Raw genomic sequence first — 12,785 nt, forward strand, 5'->3', positions numbered from 1 at the left:
AATCATGAGAAATCCCCACGGCAGTGCTGTAAGATCACCTTGGCGACCTCGACAGTTACCGACTGGTCTAAGATCTAAGCTAGCCGCTCTTTGTAGAAACCAATAGAAGTAGGCATGTGACTCAGATTTGTTCTTTGGTGTGCATGCGTTTCTTGCTGCCCACCAGCTCTTGTCTACAACTCGCCTATCTCTGTACCAGCTCTTGGTCTACAACTCGCCTATCTCCATGCTCGAGACGACCAAGCTCGATGCGCAAGCCGCATACGTCTGCTAGAGCTATATCCAGGCCCTATGATTTTTGGATCACTGGCACTATGGGTGCCAGGACCGGAGTCGCCCTCATCCACCAAGTGGATCAAGGAGGCCCACCACCTAGACTCTACATCGCAACATTTTGTGTTTTCCTATAAAAAGTAAAGAACCTTCTCTAATAAACGTAAATATAACCTTTTGGTTTTATAGTCTCAACTTTCCTACACTCCAATACCAGAAGGATTTCTTGGTTTTATTTAATGACCTTCTTGAATGTCATTCACTTAGAAAGGTAGTAATACAATCTGTGATATTAAGGCAAATTATTAGTCATATTAAAGTGCAAAAGGCCCTATAGGAGTCAAAGCATGACTTTTATGGTTATACTGTAATTTGCAAGATCTGAGATTTATGCAAGTGTACAATTAGAGAAGAGCCAATTAAATAGATTTTCACATTCAGAATAGTACAATTAGCAGTAGCACTTCAATTTTTTCATGTTTGATCAGCTTGCTAGGTGGTTATCACTAAGCATGTTGGAACGATGAGCATAACCTAACTTAGTTCAGTACGTGTTGCTGCAAATTAGTTCAGTACGTACGAAGCTGTTGCTAATTTCAATGCCTAGCTGTTGCAAGTTTCTAATGAAAAAGTACTTCAGGTCAAAGGTCAGGGAATATACACTTTTGTTATCATGGTTGTTTCCTTATAGTGAACAACTTTGATCACCACTTCAGCAGCTACTATCTATAAGAAGACATTAGCTAAGTAGATACAGGCAAAAAAAGCATGTAGGCAAAACCAGAATTAAAAACATCCTTCTCAATGGAGCTCGTGCAGTTCGGAAGACCCTAATCATCGATGAGGGACCCCTCCGATGGTAGCATGGCGTGACAATTGCCGTCAATGACGACACCCAAAGTACCTTGCATAATCCATCGATCCAGTTCGGAACAATCAAGCACATACCTTGCAAAGTGATATGGATCTGAAGCAGAGGTGGGAAGGTAAAGGCTCAGGTGAGGTGAGGTGGAATGAGACGTTGATATAGACGTGCACGCATGAGAATAAGGCGGTGCCCAGGATGGATCTCCATCGGAGGAGGCCGGATCCGCTGGGGAGGAGGTCGCTGTAGTACCTGCCATCTGTGCGATGGATCACGGGGCTGGCAGGCAGGGGGAGGGGATAGGAGGGAGCGGGTGGGCTAGAGTGCAGATGGCGGGTGCCCCCGACGACGGCTGGGAAGGATGGTGGAGGAGGTGGATGAGGATGGCGGCGGCAGCGTCTGCGGTTGCGCCTCGTCCGCAGCCGTGCTGGTGGTGGTCGATGCGAGAGCCGGATGGCGTCGGCCAGAATCAGGCAGGGGCGACAAAGATTTAGAGGAGAGAGAGAATGGAGGCGATGAGCGATGGGAGGAAGGGCCACCGGCGATTGGGGTGGCCTCAGATCCGCCCTCCGTGGCCGCCTATTTCATGGGACGAACACCCGTGCTCACCGTTGGGCTCGCCTTCGGCCGCTGCCTTGCCGACATTCACGACGTAGAGCCCCTTCCTCCGATCCCATTTGCCAGGGAGGCAGCGCCATCCTTCATCGTAGAGAACGAGTCCACACTGAGATCCCAACTAGATCGTGATTGCGCCTCCCCAAACCGCAGCGGCACATCCCACTCCATCAACGACCAACCTATATGAGGCGGAGGGTCAGTGTAGGACGTGAGCGCCGTCACCATGGACGTGGGGGACGCCGTAGGTGGGAAGGAGGCGGCGACGGCGTCTGTGTCAGGAAGATCGCACGACGGTGGCGGGGTTTACTCGAGGGGGTCGAGAGGAGCTGCGTTTGGTGTCGGGTGGGTTCTTTGGTGCGTGCATGGGGCTGGAGATTGTGATAGGTGATCAGGTGAGGGCGTGCCATACCTGGATCGACAGCCTTACCATACCTGGTAGTAATTTAAATTTATTACCATATTCGATATTTCCCGAGTTATGGCCTTACCATACCTGGATTGATAGCCTTTGGGGTAATTTAAATTTATTACCATATAATTACCATATTCAAAATTTCCTGAGTTATGACCTTACCATACCTGGATTGATTTATTACTATACGTGGATTAATTATGATTTATTACTATATGATTTATTACTATACGTGGATAGCCTTACCATACCTAGTGGTAATTTAAATTTATTACCATATTCGATATTTCCCGAGTTATGGCCTTACCGTACCTGGATTGATAGCCTTTGGGGTAATTTAAATTTATTACCATATTCGATATTTCCCGATTTATGGCCTTACCATACCTGGATTGATAGCCTTTGGGGTAATTTAAATTTATTACCATATTCAAAATTTCCTGAGTTATGACCTTACCATACCTGGGTTGATTTATTACTATACGTGGATTAATTATGATTTATTACTATATGATTTATTACTATACGTGGATAGCCTTACCATACCTGGTGGTAATTTAAATTTATTACCATATTCGATATTTCCTGAGTTATGGCTTTACCATATCTGGATTGATAGCCTTTGGGGTAATTTAAATTTATTACCATATAATTGCCATATTCAAAATTTCCTGAGTTATGACCTTACTATACCTGGATTGATTTATTACTATACGTGGATTAATTATGATTGATTACCATAAATACGTTGGGTATTGCCGGTCAGACGAGAAAAGAGAAAAACCGGTGGGAGGGGCTGGTGGGAGGTGGGACGAAGAAAAACCGGTTGAAAATAAACCGGTTGAAAGTGGGGGGGACTATTCAACCAATTCGTTCATTAGGAGTAGAGATAATGAGCCAAACAAACCTCCACTTACTTTTACATGCACTTGGAGCATCTCCAACAACCCTCCTCCCTCTATGTAATTGGGATCCGTCGAAGATGCCCGCATATTTTTTGGTCGTATTTTTGTATTTTTTTGGAATTCTATGCATTTGTGTTGCAGAGAGGAGGAGGATTGAATAGCACAGCTGTCGCCACTGGCTTTTCCTTCATATAATTTAGACACAACTAATTTCCTTTCTTCCAAAGAAAGAAAGGTGATCTTGCTGCCACTGCTAGGGCGACTCGTTTTTCGACGTCGTTTCCCAACGACTCTTCTCTGCTGACGAACTCTTGGTTGTCGGATCTCACACGTGCGGAGGTGTGTAGCTATAGGTTTAGGGCCAAGTTAGTTTTAGGTTTTTCGATGTTTCAACGTCTTGGCTTCGACAACAACGTCGTTGAAACAAAATAAAGAAGCTCCAGATCTTTCTTCTACAAGGTGTCTTGCTATCGATGTTGGTTTGGGAACTAGTCTGTTCAACCAGGGATGTCGTGGCAACGACGACATCTTTGTGGTGGACTTGTGTCTTCGGTCTCCGCCGTTGCGGCGACGTTTGTTTCAACGCCGACGTAGAGCTTAGGAGGTAGTTCAGGAGTGGCTGATTGCAGTCTGCAACGATGACATTTGGAAAACGATGGATTGTGTGCTGGGTTCGTGGTTTGCGGTTGGCATATATGGTTTCTTCCTTTGACATTTTAGTCGAGTGAGAGTGCTAGATATGAAGTTTGATGGCGTGTTTAGGGTGCTGCCCTGACCAGATTCTTTCAAAGGTTATTTATTCGCCTTTGGTAACCACTTTGAGGTCTGAAAAGTTGCATATCAGCGATGGAGTCACGTCAAGCTTGGCTGAAGAGGCGATCCGTCATATTTTTCCTTGGTGACTGCTACGGCGGCCCCTGAGGCAGATGACAGCGTTGCCGTCAAGCTCAGGATAATCTTCTGTCTCGATTGCATTTTTACTTTTTCTTCTTCTTATTGTACAAGTAGTTTTACTTTTTTGTCTGATGGTCTTTTGTGTAAAGATTAACGTTTTGTTGTCTTTTTTTTGTCATGTAAGTGTATACGTGCTTCGAATTAGACTTTTATTTATTTTTTATGAATGCGATTTTGTCATGTAAGTGTATACATGCTTGGAACTGGACTTTTATTTATTTTTTATGAATGTGACACATACTAGCACACACAACTAGAAAAATGAGAAGGATTTGAATTTCATGGAATCTCAAAATTTGACCTAAACTACTAGTAATAACACGGGAAAAACCTGTATACGACCCGGGTCGTACGAGCGCAAACTGGAGACCCTCCTCCATGCATGACACGTAGCAAACTGAATCTCAAAGCAGCAACACAGTAGCCATAATTCCCCTTTGCAAATCCAACGTCCCCATATTCCAGCCGCCGGTGAGATCCGCCCCAGCTGCTCACCGCCACCGCCGTGCTCCTCGACGCTAGGCGGAACTCCCCAGCTAGGCGAGCTTCATCCCCGCCGGCAAGGACCTCGTTTGTTGGCGGCCCGGCTCACGGCCCCGCCCTTAGTCGCCACATCCGCCCACGGGCTTGCTCCTCAACGCTGGGGGACAACTCCCTTGTTCGTGCTGCTCCATCCCCACCGGAAGAGGCCACATTCGTCGATGGTCCAGCTCGCGGCACTGTCCCAACTGCTGGTCTCCCTTGTGCTGCTTTGAGATTCGGTTTGTCAGATGTCATGCGTGGATAAGGGTCTCCAGTTTGCGTTCGTACGACCTAGGTCGTATAGGATTTTTTTTCCTAATAAAACGAACACGAAGTGACTCGTAAAATTTACTTCTCACAAAAAGTGAAAAAGTGAAACGTTCTCTGTTTTCTTTTATATAAAAAATAAAGATTAATAAAGAAAATAAATGATTTTTTTCAGAAACAGAAAATAAAGGACTGTGAAAATGAACCAGCCAGCCCAGCAAAACGATATCTTGGGCTGCACGAAGATCAAACCTGCTTTCTTGGACCAGAAGAAGTCGAACACGGCCGACCGAGAGCCGAGACCCCCCAAAACCTCCAAAACAATTCCAATTCCTCCCCTCCCACAGTTCCACTCCATCCCTCGCCCCCGCCCCTCCTCGCTCCGGAGCCTCCTCCCGGGCCACCGCCATGCTGCCCGCGCGCTTCCTCAAGCTCTCGCTGCTACGCCGCCTCGGCACCGCCCGTGCGGCCGGAGTGCCCCCGCCGTGGCAGACCAGGTACGGCTGGCTTACCTCGTGTCTCGGTCGCTTTTTCCGCGTGATGCTCCTGTCCTGCGCGCGCTACCTGTTTGTGCCGTTGCCTCATCGGGCGTTTCCGCGGCGGCCTCCTTAGTTCGTCCGGCCCGGTCCTCGTTTCGGTTGCTGGTTAGGCCCGTAGGGTGCTGCTCTGCCTGGGGAAGAACGCGAGCCGTCTGTACGTTGTAGGAACGGGGAGGATTCGGGCCTGCCAATCGCTGTGTAGACTCGTCGGAGTTGGGAGTAAATTAATTAGGGGGGCAATTTCCGTGAAGTATGGTTAGTGAATCGCCACAATTGTGTGTCCCCTGCACGCTTTATGTCTCACTATGCAGTCTGGGTTCTTCATTCAGATTCAGGTGCTGCATTTTTTGTGTGTATGTGATTAGTGATTGCTTAAAATGGCTTTTGATATGTGGGTCGGTTATGATCATGTCCTACTGTTCAGTTTCGCTGCACTGCTGTTTAACATTTTGTAGTTGATTTACATGCTCTGTTGTTTAACATTTTGTAGTTGATTTACATGCTCTGTTGTTGATGGCTCTGACTGTCATAAGTGCCTACATCATGGTATGAATGAATTATTGAAGCTATGCCATGGCGAATTTCATTTGATAATCATTTTCCCGCCCCTTATGAATGGTAGACCTTGAATTGAATGTCATTAGTCATTACTCATCATTTTATTACTTTATTATAAGCTTTAATTTAAAACCTGAATGATCTGAATGCTTCCTACCTGTCAATATTCTCACAAGCCTGTTTGCATGTATGTTGTTCAACCTAGGCATTTTCTGTTTGTTTAACTCTGCAGTTCTTGTAATCCTTAGAATTTGGTTGTGCAGGCAATTTCCGGTGCGGGGTTACCAGCCTCGAGGTTATTCTACCGGAGGAAGCTCCAAGTATGATAGACCGATGAGACAGTTTGCTGAAGATAACGAGTCAAATTCTCAGCCACTAATATATTACATTGTCGTATGTTGCTTTCCTGGCCTGCTCAATCTTCCTATTTTATCAGTTTCCCCTTAACTACAATTGATCATACTTTTTATGGTATTGCCAACTATTATCATGGCTTGTTGGTGAACTTCGATAGTTTCTTATTTGACATGTGGACTGTGATTTGGCCAAACATCATATTCTTATGTACATGTGAATGTTGGTTTTGCAGCCATCTGCCATTCTAGCCTTTGTTGGACTAGCCACTTATGTTCACTATAATGATGAGAGGCGTGCAGTTCCCTTAGGTACTTACAAATTCTTCAGAAGTGATGTTTCTTGTTATTTCCTGAAGTAATACATTTTGATGTATTAATCTTTTCAGCCAGTTCAACGTTGGTAGTCAGTGTTGCTTTAAAAAAAATCTTGATATTAGAATACCAAAAATTCTTAGCTTCTGTGAGATGCAGTTTTCATTATTACTTTTCAGCTGTACATTGTAGCTTAGCTTGAAAGAAAACCAGTTTTCATTAACCCTTTTATTGTGTCTTATTGAGTTTATTATTATTTCTGTATTGTTTCATTTCATGGTGTTTCCAGGTAAACAAGCACAGCAGACCAGTATTCCCAAAAGGTGCACTACCAACAGACCTGCAATCGGAGGACCATTTAAGCTCTATGATACAGAAAACAATGTGGTGACTGAATCAAAGCTTCGAGGGAATTGGACGCTGATGTATTTTGGCTATACGTCATCCCCAGATGTGGGGCCGAAAGAAGTTGAGAAGATCGCTGATGTTGTTAAGCTGTTAGGTGTGTTGCTATATGCCACATCCTGAATACACTATTGGAGGCACCTCATCTTTTGACATATTGTTATTTTTTTTATCATATCATTATCTCTCTGTTCTTCTTGTACAGATCTATTACCTCCGTTCCAAAATATTAGTTAACACCATTATTATGCATACTGCATATGATTATTTTGGTCTATGAGTGCACAAATGCATGTTTTGTTCATTGCATTTGGGCTAAAAGCATCCAATTTTGCTAAAACATTTGATGCTAATTCCCAATCATATATAGTTCTTTGTGTAACTTAGTATTAAGTTCTTTGTCACAATTATGTTGTCGAAGCTATTTTAACTAATCCTTTTCTTATCTCAGTCATGCTCCAGCCTGAACTACTAATTGCCTGTTGTGCTTAAAATTGCTGACAATCCACAATTTAAAGCATCTATTTTCTGTGTGCTATATTCTGCTTATTGGTTTGTTATCTTCATGATCTCTTACAAACCTTTTATTTTTGTTTCATAGAGTCAAAGTATGATATCAAGATTAAACCACTCTTCGTCACACTTGATCCTCAACGTGATTCACCTGCTCAGCTTAAAGCATATCTTAGTGGTAAGCCTCCCTGCTTGTTTTATGTCATTGGAACCTTCAGTTTTGCACTACATTTGGAAGTGATGATTTGTCTCATTTGAACTGCAGAGTTCGACCCAAGAATAACAGGCTTAACTGGCTCAGTTGATGCAATAAGACAGATGGCACAAGAATACCGCATTTTCTTCAAAAAAGTTGGTGAAGTTGGTCAGGATTATATTGTAGAGAGTTCTCATAACATGTAAGAGCATGTGAGAGTCTTCATATAACTTCCTTTTTTGATAAAGATTCAAGAACTTGACTGTCTGATTATAGGTACTTGCTAGATCCATGCCTGGAGACAGTAAGATGCTTTGGAGCTGAGTATAAGGCATCAGACCTTGCTGAGGCGATAACAACGGAGATCCAGAAAGCATCCAATTCAGCAGCAAAGTAGTCTAGTATGTTGCCTGTGGTATACCTCTTGATTTTTATTTGCTTCAGCTAATTATAATCGAGATATTAAAGCATACCTGTACTTTTTGTATTTGCTGACCTTTTTCCTTTCTGGAGTAGCTGCGTACTAATAGATTTGTAACCTTTCTTATCTTAGGTAGCTTTGCAGATGTGATGGTGAAAGAATTTGTCTTCTGATGGTTAATTGGTAATACTTGTCAAGAAGTGCTTGTTATTTTATTTTTATCACCAATTACTTGTGTAATTTCTGCTTCTAGGTTTTAGACCCTGCTGCCAGCTGAAAAAATTAAAATATGTCAGTGTCTTCCAATTTTTGTTGGCAGCGTGTTTTTCCCCACATTATTTTCATTTATTCTTGTTATTTTGATCAAGACTTACACTTGATCATACACAGGCAGATTTTTCGTACAATCTTTCTGTTTTTCATCTAAAATTTCTACTGTGCTGTAGATAGAGTACGCATCATATTCTGCACAGTTTTTGTGTGTGTGCATGAAAGAGTTTGATGTATAAGTTTAAGTAATGGTGCTAACACAGTTTCGCTACAACAACTTTTCCAGGGCCTAATTCCCCTACTCCTGTGCAGCCTTTTGCCGGTGACATGGCGAACCCTTCATTTTGCCCTGCCTTCAAGTGATTCAGGATCCTGTTCCTATCCTCGCTCTTTGCTGTATAACTAGACTTGAGCAGAAGTGTAGAGTGCCTCACGGGACGACGAATGTTTTTACGAAGTTACAAACCACCTGCAGTTTGGCAATGCCTGCCTGAGTGATTTTCACACCATCGTGTTCTCATCTAACTCGATGCGCTGAAACCAGATGTAATCATGCTCCGTAGCACGGACTCAGCAACTCATTAATGCCTTTTGGATGAACAGGTGAACAAGAAGCTTTACAGCCCATGTTCTGTCATGTGATAATACCTTCAGAGAAACAAATTTTCAGCACAAGCGCTCCGATCTGTGAGCGATTTAGCTTTTCAAGGGTGTGTAGGTTCTTCCAATGCAGTGACCAGGGCTAGAAGTAGAACGTAGCTTTCTCTGCCGTTTCCCTTTTGCAGGTACTCGATATCTATATGCCGTGTCTGGCCACAGCTGGACATACTCCACCTGCCGCCATTACAAGTTGGGCACGCTCATTTCTTACGCTACTTTTGCTTTGCTAGGTGTTGACATGTATGCGGATCTTTAGCCACCCTTCGGTGTAGGATTAAGTTAACTAACCTGTGGGCGTGCGTTTGCTGTAAACTGATGCCTGCAGTTTGGGTTATAGATCTAGAGACCATCCGTTATCATATGTTGATTATTTGGTGATCTTGCGATGGTGATGTAACCGTAGCAGGTTTTGCCGCGCTGAGGCCGCGGTGTTTCTGACGGCTACCGCAGTAATAATTCTGATGCAGGACATTCAGGTTCTCACTCTGCAGCGTCGGACGACCTTTCTTTCCTTCACATTCTGCAGTTCTGATTCCTGCTCTGTTTCTTTTGGCTGTGATTGTGATGCGTGCAGATCACTAGATGCCTAGATTGATTTAGCATTCCAATGCGCGGGGCCTAGAGCAAGAAGCCATGTCCCTTTCACCACCGCGTCACTTCAATCACAGATTCTCTTACGATCGTGTCGACATTGAATCGCGGAGAAACATACTACCGTACAACATTTTCTGTAGCTCGGATTTATGCTTTGCAAAGCGGAAAATGAACACTGGAACCGGCGAGGCACAGGGAAGGCACACGTAGAGCTCTGTACAACGGCTACCGGCGCGCGACTAGAGGTCACCTCTTCCAGCTCCGGCTGCGCGCGAGGGGGTCCACGCCGCCGACGACCCACGTCTCCTTGGCGATGTCGATGGACAGCTTCAGGAAGTCCGGCGCCGTTCTCATGAACACCAGCTCGTCCCTCTTCTCCTCCACGCCCCCCTTCTCCTGCGCGGCCTCCTCGCCGGCCGGTTCTGCTCCTTTCCTCGTCAGGCCCTTCGCCGGCGCCGACCGGCACCGCATTAGGAGCAGAGCGTTCGGCGGCGGCACTGACGGCGCTTTGGAGCAGTCGTCTCCCGCCTCATTGCTCGGCCGCCCGTCTTCTTGGTCTGGCTTGTCGTCGTTGTCGTCTTGCTCGTGGGGTTCATGGCTCCGTTCCAGCACCATGAGCCACTTGGAGAACACGCTCGCGGCGGCGCTGCCTCCGACGGCGGTGGATTCGCGCCCACGCTCCCCCACGTCATCGTCGTCGTCCGTCGAGGAGTCCACCGCGGCGGGGAGCGACGACCCGAAGCACCTCACCTTGTGCCGAAGGCTCCAGAGCGCGCCGCCGAGGAAGGGCAGCGCGTCCCTCCTGATCCCGACGGTCTCTAGCCAGCTCGCCTTCTTCCTCCGCTCCTGCAGCCGCTCGATCTCCTCCGCCACGGTGACCCACCTGCTGCCACTGCCGCCGTCGCCCTTAGGACCGTGCTTCTCCACCACCGGTCTCGGCTTCTTTGGCCGGCCGACCTTGATCTGCCCGGCGCACGTCACCTTGGGCGACTGCGGCTCGTCGTCCCCGACACTCTGCTTCGCCTTAGAGCCGCGGAACAGCGGGCTACTAGTACTGCCACGCCCTCCTCCCCCGTACCGCGCGGCGGGCGCGGCCGGGAACTGCAGCTGCCTCCGGCGCGCGGCTACCGCCTTGTCCAGGGCGGCCCTGGACGGGCTGCACATGGACTTGGGCATCAGCGCCAGGTGCTGCCGCCCGGGGAAGCAGACGAGCAGGTCGGTCGGCGCCGTGGCCGCCGCTCCCCCGCGCGCCGCCTTGATCTTCTTCATTGCTAGTCCTGTCCCGCTCCGGCAGGCAGCAGTGGCGGCCGGTGGCTTCAGGGAAAGGGAAGGATGAGGAGGGAGAAGAGGCGCTTTAAAAGAAAAGAAAGCGCGCGGATTGATGGATGGATGGGAAGGCAGCTTTCAGCTTCGCCTTTGGGCTCGCTTTTGTTGGCACCACTCCTCCAGGTTTGTTTGTTTAGCAACTCTCTCTCATTTCTCTCTCTCTTTTTTTGCATTGATGGCTCGTTTTCAGTTTCCTCCTTTGCAGTCTCTGATGCTGATGCGTCTCTGCTGTTCCTGCTCCTTAATCTAGCTGACTGGCCAGGGGGCACCGGCAGGCGGCAGCAGCCCGGCAGAGAATATTGCTGCCATGCAGTATCTGTCTCGGTTTCATGGGAATTCCACTTGTGTTCTTGCCCTTCCCGTGTCACCCAAACACAAAACAGCCTTGCTAAGTCTCAATCGACTAAAATTTTATTATGTTTCAGACTCTTTGCCGACGTTATATTCATGAGATTATACAATTAGATCCGTGCAAATTTTTTAGTCTTTTCTTTGTCCTTTCTTACATGTTATAACATTTGACTAAGACTTGATTAAATCTTAATCGACTAAGACCTATCCATACCTTTTGCAAAAATTTAATGGACGTTAACACTCAAATTTATCCTCGAAACCACTTGAAAGCAGCCCGGTGAGCTGCATCACGAAATGTTTTATCGCATACCTTACCTTGCCTTCTAAATAAGAGGACATGCTGTTGTACTTGTACCACTGCAGCTCGCAGTATGGTTTAGTTTCGAGGTAAATACACCCGAAGTCATAGAACTTGCACGCGATGGTCAGTTTGATGCACAAACTTGTAAAATACATGTTTCCGGTCATCAAACTTGTACAAGCGTTCATATACGATCGCATTTCATGTACACGAACGTATCCATGGGCCTGTTTGGCATTCCAGTGTGGCCAGGGCCCATTGTCATCCGCTGTAGCATGTAGATCTGCAGAGAAGCCTTTGGCTTTTTTTATTTTCGTATTAAGCCCCTAAAAATAAAATGAAAAAACAAGCGATGTGGGGTCTTGAAGCTGCAACGTGCCCTAGTAGTCATACGTGGACAACCACCAGACTACTGATCATTCATGTCTATGTAGCATGACTAATTTCTCTATCATATAAACATTGACTGAAAATAATTTTTACAAGAAATGTAACACGGAAAAAATGAGCATCGTGGCTCGACCATGTGACCTTGTGCTCAAGGTTAACTAACATTACCACCGACAACACAACACGTCCAGATGTAAGAAAACAATTTATATTCTTGTGTTTGTGACATTCAAAAAATATTTATGTGTTACAAAAAAGGTACACGGCATTTTAAAAAGTTTCAAAAACTTGTATTTGGAAAAATGTTAATCAACACAACACGTCCATATTAACATTTTTTCAAATACAAGTTTTGAAACTTATGTGTATTGAAACATATACTCCATGTGATATATATATATCTTTTGATGTTTTAAATACTCCAGTATACATCTATGTTTTGATACACATATATTTTAAATACTCCAGTATACATCTATGTTTGGAGTATTTAAAAAATATATGCTTAATACTTTTTAAGTGTATGATTGGCATTTTTTTCAAATACAAGTTTTGAAAAGTCTTGAAACTTTTTTCAACTATGTTTTTAACATTTTCGGATGGTACGAAACATTTTAAAGCTACACAAACTGTTTTATACATTGTATAGGCATTTAAAAAATGTCATGACCAGTTTTTTTGGAATGCATGAACATTTTTAAAATGCAACGTATCATTTTTAATTACACAAATGTGGTTTACAATGTTTATTTTTTTTAAATGTCACACACCTTT

At 45.2% G+C, this 12,785-nt stretch overlaps 2 protein-coding genes across 5 annotated transcripts; one reads left to right on the top strand and one right to left on the bottom strand.

Moving 5' to 3' along the window:
• Positions 1-5,086: 5,086 nt before the first annotated feature.
• Positions 5,087-9,028, top strand: LOC119301418 (protein SCO1 homolog 2, mitochondrial-like). Of its 4 annotated transcripts, none has more exons than XM_037578382.1 (9): positions 5,087-5,313; positions 6,177-6,306; positions 6,503-6,578; positions 6,871-7,083; positions 7,588-7,677; positions 7,765-7,897; positions 7,972-8,096; positions 8,249-8,299; positions 8,699-9,028. In XM_037578382.1, the coding sequence occupies exons 1-7, from the start codon at positions 5,225-5,227 to the stop codon at positions 8,090-8,092; spliced, it is 852 nt and encodes a 283-aa protein (XP_037434279.1). In that variant the 5' UTR covers positions 5,087-5,224; the 3' UTR covers positions 8,093-8,096; positions 8,249-8,299; positions 8,699-9,028. The 4 variants fall into 4 exon arrangements, with proteins under 4 accessions (XP_037434279.1, XP_037434278.1, XP_037434277.1 ...); XM_037578381.1 differs by having other exon boundaries at positions 5,088-5,313; positions 7,972-8,110; XM_037578380.1 differs by having other exon boundaries at positions 5,088-5,313; positions 8,673-9,028.
• A 650-nt stretch (positions 9,029-9,678) lies between these two features.
• Positions 9,679-10,970, bottom strand: LOC119297311. Its single transcript, XM_037575151.1, has one exon. It carries the CDS (start codon positions 10,907-10,909, stop codon positions 9,887-9,889), a length of 1,023 nt encoding a protein of 340 aa, XP_037431048.1. The 5' UTR covers positions 10,910-10,970; the 3' UTR covers positions 9,679-9,886.
• Between the last annotated feature and the right edge of the window lie 1,815 nt (positions 10,971-12,785).

This window comes from Triticum dicoccoides, chromosome 5A (assembly GCF_002162155.2).
Source record: "Triticum dicoccoides isolate Atlit2015 ecotype Zavitan chromosome 5A, WEW_v2.0, whole genome shotgun sequence".
Lineage (NCBI taxonomy): Eukaryota > Viridiplantae > Streptophyta > Magnoliopsida > Poales > Poaceae > Triticum > Triticum dicoccoides.